Below are 19,160 nucleotides of genomic sequence, written 5' to 3' on the forward strand. Positions count from 1 at the left end.
GGCCAGGGGAATTTACTATTATGTCACACATAAAGGGGAGTAAAGAGATAACAAAGGGGCTAAAGTTGCATCGCCATCTTCAAGTGAGGCAATTCGTTGTGGTTATCATGGGTTCTGATGTATGTGGAACAAAAACAAGGTGTATGGAATTCTCTAAATGCGCCATAAATTCTAAGACTACCTAGACATACAGAAAGAAGAGCAAAACTCCCACCGTCTATACAATAAAACATTCTATATACCTGGTTGGCCTCATATCTCGTCATAAACGTCACTGCGTGATCGACCCGCCAATAAACAACAAGTCTTATCTCGTTGCCTTCAGCTTGAATCGTGAACTCCGGTAAGGTCATAGTAGATCTATCCAAGAAAGGAAACTCGAAAGAAGGAATGGAAGCATGACAGAAGCATCCATCGTGCATAACACAGCCACGCTGAAAATCCCCGCAAAGTGCCCCGCTTCTAGAACAATTCTCTCAAGTCAGCCTCAGCGTGATGTGACGTCCCAGTGGGGATAAGATCGGCAATGCATGGGCGTTTTTTTGCGGATCTCTAAGACGTTTGATGGTTGTGAGTGAGCGACAGGAATGATGGAGGAAAGGCCAAGATTGAGAATGCCTGGCACAATGACCAGTCTGCACAAGTGCTGTTTCTTGATGTGTATAGGGTGCATGCATGCGAGGCCATGAACGAATTGAAGTCGTTTCGTTATCCTCGATGTAACAGTATGCTCCAGCTAAGGCTACCGCTGTCGAAGCTGGGTTGATTCCAGATGATATTTCGTATCGGTGAGCTATCAGAAGCAAGGACAATCTGCAGGTAGATAGCTGACATAGTGCAAAAAGCCTTGATCTGAATGGGCTTAGTCGATATGTGTTCTCAGAAGGGTAACGCTGTAGTTTCAAGCCATTAAGTGCCAGGCTTTGTGGTGTCTTGTGGTTGGTTGTTGCCGTGTGCAAGGCTGTGTCCATGCTCACACACTTCAGGATCGGCTGCGACGCTTCTCCTTTCGCTTAGACTCGCAAGATGTCTTACATCCAGGGCATTCAAAGCCGTTCTTGGAGACGTAGACTCGAACAAGGCAGCGTGGGCAACGCCACCAGCTAGAGGGCGCATAGCGATCCTGGAGCCATGCCTCGTCGACAGTTGCTCCGCGCTTCTGAATATCTTCACGATGGTATTCGCGAAGATGATCTCGAAAGTGATCTCGACGGTGGAAGGGCTCATGGTATCGAGTGCATCGAGGGTAGTCACATAGGTAGACATCCTTGCTCGATTCAGGAGCATGAGTGTTCTTGTAGTGACGTTGAAGATCCGCAGTCCGCTTGAAAGGGCGAGAGGTACAGCCAGGATGAAGACAGGACACTGGCCAGTCGTTACCACTAATTGGATACAAGAGTTAGCGTTGAAGAGATAACTATCAGGCAATGGGTTGTACGTACGGTTCACTCCTGGGGACACTAGACTCCTCAGCCCTGGATTGTCCGGAGGAATAATACTGCTGATAATCTGACGCCTGTTGGTAGCCAGAGTAGTTCGTTGGTGATGAACCGTACAAAGCATAGGAGTTGCGCTGCATCGGTGACTCTGGAATAGTTGAAGCCTGCGAGCTGGCCCCGGAACTCAAATCTCTGACCAAAGGCTGGGACTGGTAATAACCGCCATAGTATTCTGAAGGTGATGATACCGGGTCCTGAGGCGAGGAAGCGCCATACCAGCCGTGACCGTATCCCTGGTAAGAGCTCATAGTGAATCCGTTACTGATATAGGCAACTTCTTCTGAAGAATGAAGAAGTCTTTCTCGGACGAGTTAATCAGCGATGATATAGAAAGCACGGGTGCTTGATAGGACGAGTCGATAGTTTATAAGTCGGCTTGTGAGAAGTTGTAAGTGATGCAAAGAATATGTAGGTATAGTCCGCAACCAAAGTGATATCTTGATGGCGGTCTTGGAAGGGAAGTGAAGAAGTCTGTGGCATGAGAGTGGATGGGATGATAATGAATTGATGAATGAAGTAAAAAGAGGATGAGAGTCGTGGTTATATGCTTGGGAGAGATATGGGAGAAGGGGTGCTTCACGAAGTACACTAGTACAGGGCAGGACGTATAAGTCAAGGTGAGGCTCAAATCGCACATTGGTCAGTGAGGCGAGGTGGGAGTCATTCGTGTAATACAGAAAAGGTAAAGGGCAGTATGGACTTGAAACTGTAGGGACTCCATGTACAAACAACTGCGGCCAGATCTAGTAGCAAGACTTTAGAAAGTGTCGTCAGGGTTCTAGTGCAAGTCCTGGGGTTGAGAATATGACCGGGGTAGCTGCCGGGGAACCCAATCCATACAACCCGGACCAACCCACGATAAGGTAGGGCATGATGAGCTAGATGACAGACAGCTAAGAGATAACCAGTTCCAGGACCAAAGGCTGGAGGAAGACAAGGGGGAATGGGCAGGACAAGGGTCTAAGGCGAAGCAGCATCTGGCGCAAGCTGGCTCGTGATGCGTGTAAGTCAATCGACACTTGTCAATTGGTTGGGGGACTAGGGCAAAGTCAAGTTTAATGGAGACAGCAACAAGTATGCAGAGACCACGTCAAGGCTGTAGGCGCCCTATCAAGAAGCGACGCATTCTTGGCCGGTGTCCTGAAGAAGACAAGATGACGGGCGATGCAACAGTAACAAAGGAGCTAACGTAGCTCTTTGAAAGGCCAGACAGAAAACTCCAGGAACAAGGGCACTAAGCTAAGCTCTGGCGTGAGAAAGGCACAAGCTTCTGGTCGCCTAATGGAGCCCCGGGTCAACCGGAACGGCGCAATAAAAGTGTATACCGCTGGCAAGCCCAATGGAATTGTGCATTTGAAGCACTGGTCTGTAGTTACGGGAAGTGTGCTCATGCCGGCCTGGGACTAAGCTTCAGGCAAGAAATCGCAAGGGTGGGAAGAAACCCGTTCAGGGCACTCGTCTTGGCTGCTTCTGCTGCAGGTGAAGAATGACCGTTTCATTTGTGCAGTAATTGGCAGACACATTTTGGGGTCGGCAAGCCATGATGTTACCGGTTGGGCGGCCACTGGGCGTGGCAATGCGCTGGGGCTGAATATCAATTAACAAATGGTTCTGGCACGGGTTGGCGGGAATGGATGCGGCAGTGATTTGACTGTAGAGACAGCAAGCGATAAGCGAATATTGACAGTCCTGTAGGATAGGGGCTGTGCTAGGCCAGCTCAGCAGATTTCGGTCAATACCAAAGGTAAAGTTGGCTTGGCTTATCCATATCTACGTGCTTGTGACCGACATTAGTCTTGTTCATCGCCCTTCAAAGAAGCTTCGGTGCAGAAGGAAACAGCATGGGTGTGTCCACTGGGGACGGTAATCATCGCTTTTGACTCTCGGTAGCGGGAGGAATTAGATCGACATGGGCCGGGATTGGTCTTAGTCCATCTTGTTTGATCGGTCAGAGCAGACAGGTTGAAAATGACGATGGAGGGATGAACGAGGATGATTTGGTGGTGGCAGAACAACGAGGCAGGACAGAAAAGTACTGTACCTTCTGTAAATCTGTGGTACACTGCAAAGATGCAGTGCACCTCAGGTCAGCCGGTACTGTACCTGCCCTGGAGCTTGCTGGGCTGCCACTTCCTCCATAATCCATCGCAGTCGTTACCCCTCCTGCTCCTCCTGCAGCTACCCCCTGCGTACCTTCTAACTTCCAAGGGGTGTCCTGGCCGACTGTGTTAGCTGCCGAACCCACTATTGCCCAATTGATTGCAGCTACTGGGTGCCTTCCGTTACCAATAGAGTTGTCAAAATTAATTGGAAAGAAGACAGATGCTGATTAGTCTATTGCACCTGCATCAATGTCTCTTCCCTAATCCTTTCCTATCTCATCCCATCATATCACATCACATCATCTGCACCCTACAAACACTATGCGGTGGCCTAAAGTCGATGCCTCGCATTAGTACGGTACCAAACTACAACCACCAACTTGTTGTGCCGATCTCTGCTCACAAGCATGAGCACAAGCACAAGCACGAGCCGCAACACTATGGAGAAATTCAGGAGATTCACCAATAACGTGGCTGTTCCTTTGCCATAGATGTTGATCAATCAACTCAATAAACAATTTATTCTGCTGCCTGTTGGATCTGGTCTTGGTTATCCAACTAGTCTGGGTCAGTCAGTTCTATCAGGTAATGGCAAATGGGAGTCAAACAACCTCGATGCATCCGGCACAGCAAAAGCACAGACAAAATAAACCCGGCATCGTCATTCTACCATCTGCCACACCTTCACAGCTCCCCACAACACGGTCACTTGTCGTTTGACTTGTGTAACTCTCCCTGCATCTACCAGACTCACGCATCACAGTCAGTTTGACATGTATCAAAGTTTTGACGAGGCAGCCTCCCAAGGCGTCCGGGCTGGTCAGAAAAAGATAAGTGTCCTTACGCCTGATACAGAAGCATAGGCGCCTTGTCTCGCCCGTACAACCTACCGGATCTTTCTCCGGCAATGACAGGCCAACGTTTGGAAATTTTCCGAAAAGGTGACTGTCGGTGAACTCACTCGACAACGGTTGACGTCTTCAAGCGAGCTTGGGGAGCATTAGTGAGGCTGACTGAAGTCTCGAACAAGAAGTGCACTAAGAGCGTTGAAAAGGGCTCGCTGGCAATGAAATCATCACCTTCGACCAGGTCATCGGACACATCCCCATCCGTGACAACCTGATCCATGCCATTCGCTGTGCGGAATTAACGCCCGCTTAAGAGTATCTCTTTCTCGTATCGAGGGATCTGCGTGGGCGAAACTTTAGGCCAGATGACAGGCATAGAAGCCTTCCAGAAGCCTTCCTGATGTATCTTGCATTGGTTTTGTTTCATATCCCGGTCACTTTTCACGGCGAACGCCGATTCAGTTGGGGGCGATAACTCTCTTCTCGAATGGGCCCTTCAACTTGATGATGGATGACAACTCGCCCAGAGCTGTGCCGCAACCTTGTTCTTCGTAGAGGAGCCAACCTCACCGACAAATGTAGCGCTGACGAGCGCTAACGAACAGATTGCCTTGCCAGGGCCTGCCTGATAGGCACATTGCAAAAAGCACAGGGAAAAGGCAACAGCGTCGATGGCGATGATGTTACCGAGGCACCCTTTTCGCCAGCCTTGAATTCAACGACAACACACCCTTTGGTGACGGCCTTGTCGCCTAAAGAGCGAACGGAAATTATCTATGCTGTGACATTTTCTCTCTTGATCAAGTCATACACATGTCAGCTCAGGCTCAATGGGCAAACAGAAGGTTCAAGACAGCATATGTAATTGCATCTGTGACCCTGGGACAGCAAGGATCTGTTTGTGCTTCGTTTACTCATCTGCGTTGCCATCTCCGAGAGCCACGTCGTTTGCGATAAAGTGAAATGTGCTACAGGTGTAGCATTGCCTTGCTTCAGGTGGTAGCATGTCAAACCACGCAAGGCGTTGTTTTGATAGCTGACACAGGAAGGAAACCAGCGGCTTGATGATGTTGATAAGCTCCGACAAGCTATCAGCTTCTTACCATCAAGTTTCATTCTGTTCTTATACTTATACCATCTTAGATGACTTCGGCATTCGGAATTCATCCGACCTTTGGGCAGCAACGCAGTAGCTCCAGTTGCTAAGTTCTTTTCTTCAGAATCTATCATCCGGAACGCCTTACTTGGGCTGCAATCCAGACGTTACTGTATTGGCTGACACACTGAGACATTTCGGATAGATTGCCAAAAATGCAGACAGTTACATGGCTGTGCGCCACCAAGCAAAGCCTCTTCCTCGAACGCCAGCCGAATATGAGGCTGCAGGACAAGATAATGGTGTCAGACTCCTCAACAGCTAGGCTTTCCACCACCCAGTCGTCGTGAACGTCCACCAGCGACTTCACAAGGCAAACGGAGCACTCACACTTGCTTTCATACGTCGGGAAAACTTCTCATCCAGGGCTGCAGCCAGCCCAGCACTAGAAAGGTTCGTATTCATATCTCAAACGATGAGGTAACTAACGCCCCTTGTAGCATATTTACCTGTCCCAAAAGAACAACAAGAGTGAGGACAAGGAAAGAAGATGATGCTGCCGCTAACATCGACTTCATCTCCCTATACACCCAATGTGGCCCTCTCCGGGAGGTCACAAAACCAAAGTACAGACTGCCCGAACCCATAGCTCCGTTCCATTTCTCTCACACTGATCCAGTAGACGTAATCGTCAAATGTTGTGGGAATTTACAATCAAACATCGTCTTCAAGATGCTTGTAGACGAACTTAAAATCGGCTTTTCGTCGATTCATCCTGCACATTCAAGTCAGCACACTACACCTCATGCGACCGGGGGCCGCTACGTACCATGTGCTTTCATAATCGAAAAAGCGATATGTCCCTTGCTCAAAATCCTCAGTAATGGTCTTGGGCTCCTCGTGTCTTTGGAACCATGTTTGGTATTGCTTATGGAACCGCCAACTTTGGTCCTTGAGAGCCTTGGCAGCCATATATTGCTGGGCGGACCCTTGTCTGTAGTAGAAAACGTAAAACAAGGTATCGGGGTCGACGCGTGAATACCATCTTTGGTCGTCAAAGAGGGCAAGTGGCTCGCGGGGGAAGTTGGACCCTGTTGGGGGCACCGGCACTTCGGGACGATATGACCGTGGCACATCGGCATCCACAACATCGGGGCAGCTGGCCTGACTAGCACTCATCATGCGCAAGGCTGATGGTGCTGAAGGATGGTATGGACGCTTCCTAGAAGTCTCATACGTATCGACCAAATCTTGCAACGATGCTGGCAAGTGGTAAATGGATTCTTCCTCTTCCTCGGAAGGCTTGACACCATTGGATGTGCCATTTGTTCTTGCGGCTATGGGAAAGTCAGTCATGGGCATCATATATCGTTGCTGATTATACGTACGCTTCGACGTTGTCGAGGTTTCTGGCACCAGAGCTTGCTTTCCAGCAGCCTTCGATCGCTTCGACTGCTTTGTAGGTACGGGCACGGGTGCCGGCGTAGGCACAGGTTCGGGCTCAGCAGGAGCAGGAGCTGGCGTAGGTTGCTTGGATTCTGGCTGTTGAGAAGCGGGCTGGGCAGAGGATGTAGCAGGGGAGTTGGTCGCGCTGCTTCGGGATTGAGGCAATGGAGATATGCTTGATGATGCGGCGCCAGGCGGCGGAGGCAACGGTGCAATACCCACGTTGTTCTTGTCGCTTGCCGCTGCGGCCGCGGCTGCAGAAGCGTACTTGAGACCCTCCCCAGCAGGCCTTGAGGGTACCGATGCAGGCTTCATAGCGGGTGTACCAGAATTGCCATTGCTAATAGTCGGTAACGGAGCATGCAGTGTTGCGAGCGCGGGTAAGGGGGACTTTGTCTGGGACGATGTTCTCCGTACTGGATCAACTTCCTTTTGCGCCTTCCTCACCAGCGTCTTTGGCAAGTCAGTGTCGGTTGTCAGGTCCTCTTGCACGGATTGATCATCTAGAGAAGAGTTCTTCTCGTTGTCGGCACCCATGCCGTAGGTGCCTTCCTCGTCCTCAAGATCCAGTTCCTCGTACATTTCCTCATCCTCCATATAGTCTTCGTTCATGCCATCTGACACATAGTATCGGATGTTATCTTCCAACTCAGTGACTTGTTCAGGCTCGACTCCGCCATTCTCGAGAGATCTCCTGATAAGCTCCAACTTGCCCTGGTGCCACTTATGTCGTTCGATAACCCGTTCGACTTCGGCGATTCGTTCGGCTTTCGCGGTGTTGTTCTTGCCCTTCTTCATGGTCGCTTGTATCGATTCGCCCTCAGCTTCGAGGGTCTCGATTTGCTGTTCCAGCTCGTCGACCATACCGCTGAGGAATTCGCTCGCCTCGACCTTTGCTTGCTCTTTGGGATCGAGTTTGGCAGCAGCCGATAGGCCCTCTTTCGAATATGCTTTCGTCTTCATGGCCTTTTCCACTGCCTTGAACTTTTCCATTTGCTATTCCCACAACACAGGGTCAATAAAGAACTAATGCAATCTTGCTTGTTTGTCAGTGGGAACCAACCGTCTCGATCAGCTTCCGGTGCTCGAGCAGCGGAGCCTTATCCTTGATATCGTTGCTAGCCGCCCATGTTTTAATCTGATCCCTCAGTCGCTGGAGCTTCTTGATCTCGCGCTTGAGGTTATCTTCTAGCTTGTCCTTTTGAGCGGGGTTACTCGATTGTTCGATCTTTTCGTAAATGGCTTCAAACTCGGCCACGCCTTCGGAGACCTTCTTGAAGCACTTGTCGACCTCTTGGGCCAATTTCCTTGCTGCCATTATGAAGAGAAATATGCAGCCTCAGGGGCGCAAGTTCTGGCCGTTCGTGGGAGCTCTTCTCGGTCGACTCCTTTATGGGCGTCGTGTTGTTGTGCCACCTGCCTCGCCAATCGGGGTCGCAAGGAAGGTTAGTGTGAATAAATAAACCAGACGTCGCGTATATCGATTGGTGTCGTCGTTAAAGATAGGTACGTGATGATATGGGTATCCGTTGTTGGGAGGTCCAATTCCACGAGCGGTTGGTGGATGAAATGCGGTTGCTAAAGGCAAACACAGACAGGCTGGCCAGCATTTGATGAGGCTTGTTACTAAGGTTCAAAGGTGGGAGGTCCAGTGTGGATTCCAATGTTGCCAGTGATCAGGCCAAGCAGCCGCACAGTTTTGATTGGCCAGTTGAGCGCGGGTCACCTGGGGCAAGGCGCGGTTAGTTGCTGAGACAGTTCGCGGGTGGAATTTTGGGGGGCTTGAATAGTGATTACAGGGGGAAAATTAGATTAATATTTTACAAATCAATCAATTTGCGACAAAAAGAAGTTATATTGTGCAATACTCTTTAGCAGACCAAATGATGGCGTGCTATTCTGTATATTCTTTACGGGGTAGATTCAATGACGTGGTTTTTCGCTAAAGCCGACTGTACCTTGCTGGGGAGCTAATGCCTAAGTGCCAGCATCTACGAATAAACGCTTCTCACATGACATAGACTCCCTTGGCTCTGTGAGGGAGGCTTTCAAAGGGTCCTTTTTCAATACATGCCATTGGGAGGATTTATGGTTCCTCGTTATGTGAACGCCTTTTTTGTACATACTTTTGTAACTTTAATTTTGCTTGAATAGTAAATTTTCATGATGAATGAGATTGATACTCTTGGGCGATGAAAGTGAGTGAGTGAGTGATAAGTTACACGGTAAAGTCGGAACCAATGCCGATCCGGCTACGGAGCAATATCTACATACAAAGAGCTTGACTCAAGCCCATCAGATATTTCAACTCGCATTCCCAAATACATTCACAAAACAAAATCTTACACATCACAAAAATGAAGGGTGCGTGCATTTCAATAGCCTACGATGAAACAAGAGGGCTGGAGCTGAAGCTGACCAACCTCACAGTCATACTGCAGCGTGTCCTGTCGGCGTCCGTCACCGTCGACAAGGAGATGATCTCTTCCATCGGCAAGGGCGTCCTCGCATTCGCGGCCGTGGCCCCTGGAGATACAGAGAAGGAGGCCGATCTCATGGCCGCAAAAGTTCTGAGAATGAAGTTATGGGATGACGAAGAGGGCGGCAAGGTAAAATGAACCTTGATACCTTATTTCGGGACAGGCTGACATTATGTTATTCTAGTGGAAGAAGAGCGTGGGCGATATTGAAGGCGAGGTTCTCTGTGGTGAGTACTGAGTTTGAAAACTCCATCCCTTCCGCCACATTCAGGGCAATGGCTGAGACGAGTACAGTGTCGCAGTTCACTCTACTGGCTAGCACCAAGAAGGGAGCCAAGCCTGACTTTCACGGCGCAGCCAACCCGGAGGAAGCGCGTCGGCTATACCACTACTTTGTGCAAAAGGTCAAGGCGGGATACAAGGAGGAGAGAGTCAAGGATGGACAGTTCCAGGCGTGGATGGAGGTAGCTCTCGTCAACGACGGGCCGGTGAGTTTTCTCCTTCTTCCAGGGTATGTGCATAGCTAACAAACGGTACAGGTCACCCTTGAGCTCAAGAACGGAGCCACTGCCAAGTCGGATTAGATGTGGCTTTCTATAAAGGATGTACGATATATAGAACACAGCCTATACAGGGATACAATAGAGAGGCTAGACAAAAGGGTCGGACGTCCGGTGAAATTCATAGAGCTAGCTGCTACAGGTTCGTTAATGAGACATGTTGTGAAAGTCAGCCGATGGTACGATTGCTGTAAGAAACCACATTTTCGGAAAGAGGAACGGCTATCAGCTCAGATGAACATAGCTGAACGCTGTAAGCAACGACAAACACAGCCGTGATATACCTAATTGGATGAGTAACCGGAGAGGCTGCATTGGTGTTGTGATACAAGGGTTGAAATTCCGTGTTTGTCGATAGTCGAGGGAAAAGCAATACAAGAGAGGTCAAAGCGACATCACGTTTGAAGGTGAAGGTGCACGCAATTGAGTTTTTCTCCGAAGCTAGTCCGATCTGAAGAGATGCTCATGAGATTGATAAGTTTTTGATATTTGGTACCATAATGTCAAGGAAGCGACGGCTATACCTAGTCTTAGGCTTCTGATTGAGTTTCCAAAGTGTTCTCTGTCAATTCCCCTTTCAAACCACGAGGCTATCTTGAGTGTTAATGATAATGTGGCTTTAGATAACAGGTATCTTGATATGATAAATCCCAATTTTACTATAGATTCTAGGTTCTCCTTCGGTCTCGTTCTTGTTGCCCTAGACTGATTTTGTGAGGAACTTGTCGCTTGCCCTGATCCCTGTATATGCAGCTCATACGTTATGGGTTGACAACCCCTCCTCTCATCCATCCTCTTGCCCCTCCCCCACTCCGAGATGATGAGATCGGATGCGTTGGTCAATATGATATTGTCTTTTTCCCTTGCCTTTAGTCTACTGGATTGTTCGAGACAGTGAGTGCTAGTTGCTATGTAGAGCTTTACAATTTCAGTTTGTCACCTGAGACACAATGATATGAATGGATTGGATGCTAGGCCAAGCAGACTTCAAGGGTCCAACCTTAGCTGCAGGGTCAAGTTGAGCCTCACACAGACTCACCCGCTCGGGTTTGTTTGGTGTCGTTCTCATCACTATTACTTAGATAAAGTACGTGGTTATAAATGAGACTTTAGTTTCTTGTTTGTTGCTCATAACCGGTGTGAGAAAAAGAAAAGGTGCTCGCGTTGTCTGCGGTTTTCTCTAACGGACGGGAGGGGCTTGACGGGCTGACGGGGTATGCTTACCTAGGTTACCTACCTTAGTCCAAGGGTGTCCTGCTTGTGCCCTCACTTTATGCTGATACTGGCATTGATAATGAAACAATGGCCTGATATTGAGAGTAACCTGCATATTATAGTTATTATACCTCAGTCAATTCAGCTCAATTCCTTGTTGGTGATCGGTTACAAGCTGTACCCTGGCCTCGACCAAGCCTGAAGTTACCCACTTATAAGCGGCGGCAACGATCACTTGCATCGTGACGGAACCTTTCCAAAATTGGCAAAGGAGCTCCCCTCTTCTGTTTCCTTCTCTGCGATTCTGCCTTGGACAAGCAAACCCCACGTCGTGATAACTCTTTCCCTTCTTCATAACAAAAAGACCACTCAAACTTGTCTTTAGCGACTGCATTGTATTCTTGGTTCCTCTTCCCTTTACTCTCACTCCTCAAAAACATCACCAACCCTCACAATGGCCACCGAAGGCGAATCCCCCGCGCGACCCCGCGTCTTCTTCGACCTCACAGTCGGCGGCAAGCCCGTTGGTCGCATCACCATGGAGCTCTATGCCGACCTTGTTCCCAAGACTGCTGAGAACTTCCGTGCTCTCTGCACTGGTGAGAAGGGCATCGGCAAGTCTGGAAAGCCTCTGCACTACAAGGGCTCCGTCTTCCATCGTGTCATCAAGCAGTTCATGATCCAGGGTGGTGACTTTACTGCTGGTGACGGCACTGGAGGCGAGTCCATCTACGGAAACAAGTTCGACGATGAGGCTTTCCCTATCAAGCACGAGAAGCCTTTCCTTCTATCCATGGCCAATGCTGGTCCCAGTAAGTCTACCCAAGCAAAGACCCCTCGTATCATGTCATGATGCTGACGTGCATTGCCCCACCAGACACCAACGGCTCTCAATTCTTCATTACTACCGTCCCTACCCCTCACCTTGACGGCAAGCACGTTGTTTTCGGAGAGGTCCTCAACGGCAAGTCTGTTGTTCGACAGATCGAGAACCTTACTACCCAGTCCGGCGACCGACCTGCCAAGGAGGCTGTCATTGCCGACTGTGGTGAGCTCACTGGCGACGCTGCCCTTGCTGCCGATGTGAAGCAGCCCGACGCCCTTGGCGACCCCTACGAGGACTTCCCCGATGACTGCACCGATACCCTTGACGCTGTCAATGTCCTAAAGATCGCAAAGGCTAGCAAGGATTACGGAAACACCGCTTTCAAGTCAGGTAACTACTCACTTGGACTCGACAAGTACCAGAAGGGTCTGCGCTACATCAACGAGGAGCCTGAGCTTGATGACCAGCCCCAGTCCATCAAGGACGAGCTCGAGGCTTTGCGATTCTCCCTCAACAACAACTCAGCTCTACTCAGCATCAAGCTTGAGGCCTGGGACGACGCTGCCCGTTATGCCTCTTCTGCCCTTGATGTCAGTGGAATCAAGGAGGCCGACCGCGCCAAGGCCTACTACCGCCGTGGCTTTGCCAACATCCACCTCAAGGACGAGGAGGCTGCTCTTCGTGACTTAACTGAGGCCAACAAGCTCGCCCCCAACGACAGCGCCATTACCCGCGAGCTCAACGCCGTCCGAACCAAGGCTGCCGCTCGCGCTGCCAAGGAGAAGGCTGCTTACAAGAAGTTCTTTACTTAAGTGACATCTACCCAGAAGGCATCACGCAAAATAGAGGGCGTCGTTTTTACTCATGATGAGCGATAGAACGCCGGTTGTATTTACAGAATCAAATCAACGTGGACATGACATGGGCGGAGGATATGATTCATCTTTTATTATAACATGACCCATGCGAGGAAAAGCGGGTTAGGAGTCGGCGCTGAATGAGATACCATCGAATTGCATATGTTGCAATCTACTTTATATGATACGGTGCCTTAATGAATGTGATACCAATGTGTGGCTATTGTCTTGATACTAGAGGCCGGGACAGAGTACTGATGAAGATTAATTGTAATCAAGATGATAATGGTTAGGCAAGCATGTCTATTGTTTGATCTAAAAGCTGCAAAATCCCACCCTGTTTTCTAATGTTCCCAGAACTTTCTGCTATTTCTTCGCCGCCAGACAACTCCCAGCGTTATCCTGGTCTGATACCTTCCAGCCAACAAACAAGACAAACTCCATTGCTAATATTTTACAGATGAAATACGGTTGAAACCATACCAGGAGTATGCTATGCAAAATATGAACCACAAACCCCCCAGCCTAATATGATGAGAAAAAAGATGAAAATGAAAATGTTGAAAAAATGAGACAAGACATAGTAATGGAAAGAAGTTGTATTGTTCATTCAATCGTAAGAACTAGCTCCCCCCATCTAGTCGTTAAGAAGGTATATGTATGTATAAGTGTGTGTTTGTGTTTGAGTGTATAAATGGATATAAATGTGGTTTACTTATGGTGCTTTGAAGAATCCCTTCCCTCAGGACTTTCTCCGCGTCCGCCTATGCGCATGATACCGCTGAGGATCGTACGTCCCACGCGTCCATTCTTAGATTTGAGCGTGTTACTCGCACTCGCGCTCCCTCCTGTGCTCGCGTGTCGCTGCTTGCGGTGTTCCCAGCCTTCTTTATGATGGTGATGGTGACGACGACGCTCTTTGCTGCGGCGGCGTTGGTTTTGCGCTGAGTTTTCGTCGTTGACTTCGCTGCCTGAACTTCCGGGTGGAGGAGGTTCGTAGACGTCATTCCATGCTGTTGATGAGCCACCGTAAGATATGGAGAGGGATTCGATGAGGGAAGCTTGTTCGAGAGATTCGGTAATGTCTTCTGTTGTGACGTTTGTTGCTGTTTCGCTGGCGCGTTCGGTTTCAACCTTGGCGAGACATGCGTCGGCACGTTCTTGGAGGGCAAAGCAGACATCGTTAAAAGCGAGAAGCTCTTGATCCACTTGTTCTTTCTTATCGTCGACTGGTTTGGCGTCGACCCATAGCTTCACAAGGCTTGCCATGTTTCGAGTGCTGTCAATCAGATATGGCAGGCTAGGGAAGCCCTCCTTGGAAGTCGGACTCAAACGGCCAAGAATGGTAACAGGCGTGCTGTAACCGGCAGGAACAAAGTTGGTGGTGTTTCGATCTGCGGGAATGCTGCAAACTTGATCGATATAGTCACGGACGGATTGTCTTTGAAGGTTCAAGAAGCGGTTCATGGGTTCCATCCACTCTTCCCGCTTTCCGAAATTAGACAAGTTGGCTAGCTTCTGTAGTGCCTTCGCAATGAGGGTGAACGTTCGTTGCGCATGAGGCCGGGGGTGATCGCGTAGGAGGTTGAACAGCTTTGGCGATAAAATGGCTGGGCAGATGAATCGAAGGAACAAGAATCCAGATACTGAAGTATATGTGACAGTACGCAAGAAGTCACCGTAACGGTCCTCGGCAACAGCTCGGATGTACTTGAGTATGTGTCGAAGCTCTGGGGGTAGTCGGTTGGCTGAACTGGCAATGCACTTCCACACTTCGGTCGTGTAGTGAATGAGCACAGTCCAATGTTGGTCGAGATCTGATTCGTGAGGAATTTTGCTGGGATCGACTTCACAGTTCGGGTTGATCTCGTTGATCTCGAAAAGCTTCTCTTGCAGAATTTCCTCCAAGTACTCCTTGCCGAGGCGACGCATGTGGAATTCGAATGACTGCGTCAATAGTGAATTGCCACGGAAGAGCAAGTTCGCTTCTCCAGCGAGAGACTTGCTCATGTCTCGTACAATGAGCTCACGATCAGTCGCTGCATCGACGGAGTCATTGGACTTAAGGCGACTGCTGAATCGATACTTCTTCATGGAAGCCTGGTTACCAATTCCATCGATCTCATCTTCCACTAGGCCCATGAGCCACTCGCTAGCATTACCCGATGTCTGGAAGATATTGAGGAATAGCTCGGATAGTCGACGCAATTGCCCGGGCAGAACAGCCGAGATTGAGTTTGTCAATCCTGCTGGGAATCGGTGTAGTATGTCCTTGAGAGGCTCATACTCCTTCGACAGAAGCACAACATGCTCGTCGTGGTTCACCTTGATCAGCATTTGTCCAACAGACTGGTGCTTCTCATCGAAGACTTGCAGCCATTGTTCGCTGTCTTTGCCGCGATCGAGCTGGTCAAGAGAAAGGTCGACGGCCCCGACGACAAACTCTTGCAGATTGCGTGTCCTTGGTAGTCCCACTGAGGCCTGAAGAAGGTTGCTCGAACTGTCCAGATTTCCTTCCACTCTCTTCAATACAACGGATAATAAAGGTGTACTGGGTGGAAGATCAGTGAACTCGCAGTCCTCTCTCCAGAAAGGATTCTTTGTTCCTGTCTTGGTCGTCGTTCGCGCTCGTACTTCGCCATCTAGTATAACCTCGGCAAGATAATTGCCGGTTAAAGGATCAGGCTCCGGTCGTCCAGGTTTCTCGTGTATCGTCGGTTCAGTTCCACCAACCCCATTCGGCCTGGCCTTGATCTTTGCTTCAGTAACTCGAACACTGATGGTCTTTTCAAGTCGGAAGACCTCGCCTTCTTGTTCAGTTTCGATATCGTCTAATTCCAAAATCTGGGAAGATGCGGGGTCGTCAAGGTGGTAGATGTCCGGTACTGCAAAGGCTCGGAGGAGACATAGCCAAACTTCGAAATGAACTCTGCTGTCGAGCGCCAAGTAAACGGGTCGGAAGATAGAAAGATGAGTAGATGATGAAGCATAAATAGGGAAGATGGCGATGCAGTATTCTTCGTCGAGTACCGTGCGATCGAGTTGTTGAACTGCGCAGCGCGAGAGCTGTGACAAGTCGATGATAGACAGAACGGTGACATCGTTTTCTGTCATGAGCTTAAATTCTCCACCATCTTGGAGTATGCACGACACCCGTCTCCACGATGTAGTTGGCGAGCGAAGATCTCGCGTAGATGGTCGTTTGACGATCGCCCGCGGTGAGACAGCTAGACCCTTGTCCCATAGCATTACTTTGCCAACCTTGATAATATTCGTTGGCTTGTTCTTCTCTTGCGACCAGCCATGTCTCTTGAGCTCCGGTCTCATTGGCATAACCTGGTTAGCTGGCTTACCATTAGAAAGCTTAATACCCGTTGGACGCAATTGTTGCCAGCATAACAAAGCCGCCAGCCACAAATCAAATTCTTCCATTACCCGAGGACATATCAAAATTTCAATTGGAGGTTGCTGGCAAACCAACTCCAAACATTCTTTAGTCAGTTCGGGATAATCGACAGGGAGGACCCTGCAACCGCGTAGATCGGAAACGAGAGGGATGTGAAAGGGCCCATTTTGACCCGAATCAAACATGAGACATCCCTTCTCTTCTTCGATGTAAGCCACTCCACTGTGCCAGGGGCCGCCTGTTTCGCCTTGATATTCGATCTCGCCGCGCATTCGACCACACAGAGTTCTCATGAGCAGCAGAACCTTATTCGCATCATCGGTAGCTATGGGCAATGGTAGTGAATCGACAGTAGGCGGTGGAGAGATGAGAGGCGAGGTAGGCCGAGACGATTGCCGCTTCATAAGCCTTCTAGCTTTCTTGTCTTTAGGTGTACCTAATGACTCTCGGCCGGATATCACAGAGTGATGTAATGAGTCTAACGAGCTAAGCTGCGGTCTTAGTTCATCTGATGGGTGTAATGACCCCGATGAGCTCACACTGCCAACACGGTGTCGTTCTGATGTAGGTGGTGGTACGCTTCTTTGGGCTAGCATAGAAGTATCCATCGTGCGCGTTCGAGGCCGCAGGCTACCGCTTGTATGCCGCAAGTGTTGCCTTGGCGGGCTAGATTCACTGCTTTCGTACGACTCGCTGAAAACTTCATTGAAAACTATGCCCTGCCTGCGAGCAGGCCCGGCAGAGGGTATTGACCGGGGAGAGGTCTGCTGCGATAAAACATCGTCTTGAGAATGCAGAGATTCCGTCGTCACGCTAACAGTAGGAGGCGTAGGAGGGTCGACAGGGTCGGGGGTTACGGATCGAACAGTATTGGAGGCATTTATCAATGTATTTCGAAATGCGGACCTCAGATTGGAGGCGCTGGAGCGTTCCATCTTTGGGTCTCTTGGGAGGTTGAGGTCGGAGGTTGAGGCTTGGTTCCAGGAAGTAGCATCACTGGAGGTGCCAGATCGAGAGTTGTCTTGTTCGTCCATGTTTGGCGGTCGCAAGCCTAAGCCATTGCTTGTCCACATCCACATACACGCGCCCGTCCCGCATTGAGGTGAAAGAAACAGCAATAGTAGTGGGTTTTCGCTAATAGGTCGATATTTAACGCTGGGTTGGGTGCCTCGAGGGCTTTCTTTGTTGTAGGTGAGGGGAAGCGATCAATCGATGGATCAGTCTCAATGAAGGTCGGGATGTGTTGTAGATGAGTCGAATATGACGGTCGACTTTAGTCAGAAAGTGCGCCTATCGTGAATTGTCGTCGGGTGATCGATCCGATTGTTGAGAGAGATGTCGTAAATCAGTCACTGACTGGTTGCGGGGAGGGCTTGTTAGTTAGTCTGTGCATGGAAAGAATCGATAGAAGGACTCGGCTCGGTTCGAAATGGACTGGGCTGGACTTTAGACGGGGCTTGTGTTGGTTGGGACTTGGGGGAGAACCGGTGGAGGGGGAAGGGAACCAACAGCTAAGTACTACTGGACGTATAGGTAGAAGTACCAGTAAAAAACTGCACTAAAACCAAACAAACCACTCGGGGGAAAAGTGCATGAAAAGGATGAAAAAAGCCAAGAATTATGAATAAGATCAAGGTACTTACAGAGTAGAGTCCACCACGGATAAGAATTATCCCAATACAGAAATGCAAAGGAACGAGACCAAGATGAATGACGATAAGCGTGACTGCGCTCAGACCGAGGATGAGTAAAAATACTTGATCAAGCTGTTTTAGACAAGAATCGAATTGCGGTGAGGTGAAGTAAGTCAGGTCAGGTCGACTTGAGGTTGTGCAGTACAGTACAGTCTCTGTCACCAATATTTGGGGGAGAGATTTGGAGAAGCAAAAGTTGCAAGAAATTCAAAACACATTCAAAACCAGAAATGATTTTGATTTTAATTTGATTTAAAGGAAGGGAAGGTAGGTAGGTACGTCGCCACGCACGTACTTTCCGAGTATCAAGTCGAATGTCATGTCTTTTCTGCTGGGAGGTAGACCAAGCACAGCACAGCACAGGCGCAGGCTTAAGCGTAGCCGAAGAAGAGGGCCCTTGTTTCCCTTGCCAACCACCCTTGAACGCTGTCCTAGTAGGGGTCCTTGGCCTTTGGGTCTGGTCTGTGACTGTCTCTCCGGGTCTGAAGGGATCAGGAACCCAGGTTGACCTTGAAGAGTCTTATTAGGCTATAGTACAAGGCACTCTATCTCCAACAACTGCCGGGACTTGATAGTTTTGACAGTTTGACAATTAATCTCGACGCCATGTAACTCTTGTTCGTTTATTGTCTTCGGCAAGGTACAGTAGCAGTCGGGCCAATTTAGAAAATCTGCATGCTTCGAGAAGCGGGGGATACAACATTGCAGTCTGCAAGTGGTTCTTTCTACTGCCGATCCCCGGGCCCACGAGAGCAGCACAATTGGAACGCCATGCAGCAGAAGTCGGGCGAGCATTCCTATCCAATCATTTTATTTACTTGTCCCCTCCAAATGTAGGAAGATGCCGAGACAGGACGGGCCGTGGCGAGAAAAGGGGATGACCTCTTAGTTACAGACTGTTTCAACTCGACAACAGACTTTTTCGCATTCCCTCTTCTGGGCAATTTATCGTCAAGAGGATCCAGTGGAGAACAAGTCAAAGTTAAAGCATGACTGAGGAAAAAGTAAGACAGTCCAGGCCCTGTAAGTTTAGATAGATCCTAGGCTTTGGGTCCTGGTTCATGATCCTGGCCTGGTTATGGGCACGCAACGCAGCACGCAACAGTGGAGGAGTGGGGGGAGTTTGGAGAG

The 19,160-nt window shown here is 49.3% G+C and overlaps 5 protein-coding genes across 5 annotated transcripts; 2 read left to right on the forward strand and 3 right to left on the reverse strand.

Annotated features, from left to right (window-relative positions):
• Nucleotides 1–982: 982 nt before the first annotated feature.
• On the reverse strand, nt 983–1,747 carry B0J16DRAFT_381585 (uncharacterized protein; the record flags this gene model as incomplete). The annotated part of the gene is made up of 2 exons (XM_046131170.1): nt 983–1,382; nt 1,443–1,747. 2 exons carry the CDS (start codon nt 1,745–1,747, stop codon nt 983–985), a joined length of 705 nt encoding a protein of 234 aa, XP_045987617.1.
• Nucleotides 1,748–6,259: 4,512 nt separating this feature from the next.
• B0J16DRAFT_317376 (Not1 N-terminal domain, CCR4-Not complex component-domain-containing protein) lies at nt 6,260–8,309 on the reverse strand (the record flags this gene model as incomplete). Its single annotated transcript, XM_046125366.1, has 4 exons — nt 6,260–6,320; nt 6,375–6,882; nt 6,934–7,987; nt 8,055–8,309. The coding sequence occupies 4 exons, from the start codon at nt 8,307–8,309 to the stop codon at nt 6,260–6,262; spliced, it is 1,878 nt and encodes a 625-aa protein (XP_045987618.1).
• A 725-nt stretch (nt 8,310–9,034) lies between these two features.
• On the forward strand, nt 9,035–10,202 carry B0J16DRAFT_335851 (D-Tyr tRNAtyr deacylase-like domain-containing protein). The gene is made up of 5 exons (XM_046127128.1): nt 9,035–9,355; nt 9,422–9,600; nt 9,656–9,698; nt 9,766–9,959; nt 10,011–10,202. Exons 1-5 carry the CDS (start codon nt 9,349–9,351, stop codon nt 10,053–10,055), a joined length of 468 nt encoding a protein of 155 aa, XP_045987619.1. The 5' UTR covers nt 9,035–9,348; the 3' UTR covers nt 10,056–10,202.
• Nucleotides 10,203–11,439: 1,237 nt separating this feature from the next.
• On the forward strand, nt 11,440–13,208 carry B0J16DRAFT_361551 (cyclophilin-like domain-containing protein). The gene is made up of 2 exons (XM_046129755.1): nt 11,440–12,058; nt 12,124–13,208. Exons 1-2 carry the CDS (start codon nt 11,701–11,703, stop codon nt 12,882–12,884), a joined length of 1,119 nt encoding a protein of 372 aa, XP_045987620.1. The 5' UTR covers nt 11,440–11,700; the 3' UTR covers nt 12,885–13,208.
• A 432-nt stretch (nt 13,209–13,640) lies between these two features.
• B0J16DRAFT_261563 (uncharacterized protein) lies at nt 13,641–17,369 on the reverse strand (the record flags this gene model as incomplete). The annotated part of the gene is made up of 1 exon (XM_046123280.1): nt 13,641–17,369. The coding sequence occupies one exon, from the start codon at nt 17,367–17,369 to the stop codon at nt 13,641–13,643; it is 3,729 nt and encodes a 1,242-aa protein (XP_045987621.1).
• Between the last annotated feature and the right edge of the window lie 1,791 nt (nt 17,370–19,160).

This window comes from Fusarium flagelliforme (genome assembly GCF_020744385.1).
Source record: "Fusarium flagelliforme strain FIESC 12 MPI-CAGE-AA-0113 chromosome Unknown B0J16scaffold_2, whole genome shotgun sequence".
NCBI lineage: Eukaryota > Fungi > Ascomycota > Sordariomycetes > Hypocreales > Nectriaceae > Fusarium > Fusarium flagelliforme.

What these genes read in the sequence shown, in the direction of transcription:
- B0J16DRAFT_335851 (XM_046127128.1), top strand. An exon ending in TGAAGGCGAGGTTCTCTGTG is followed by an intron (nt 9,699 to 9,765) that starts GTGAGTACTGAG and finishes AGACGAGTACAG; the next exon opens with TGTCGCAGTTCACTCTACTG. An exon ending in CTCTCGTCAACGACGGGCCG is followed by an intron (nt 9,960 to 10,010) that starts GTGAGTTTTCTC and finishes CAAACGGTACAG; the next exon opens with GTCACCCTTGAGCTCAAGAA.
- B0J16DRAFT_361551 (XM_046129755.1), top strand. Translation starts at nt 11,701, where the DNA reads ATGGCCACCGAAGGCGAATCCCCCGCGCGACCCCGCGTCTTCTTCGAC. An exon ending in CATGGCCAATGCTGGTCCCA is followed by an intron (nt 12,059 to 12,123) that starts GTAAGTCTACCC and finishes TTGCCCCACCAG; the next exon opens with ACACCAACGGCTCTCAATTC.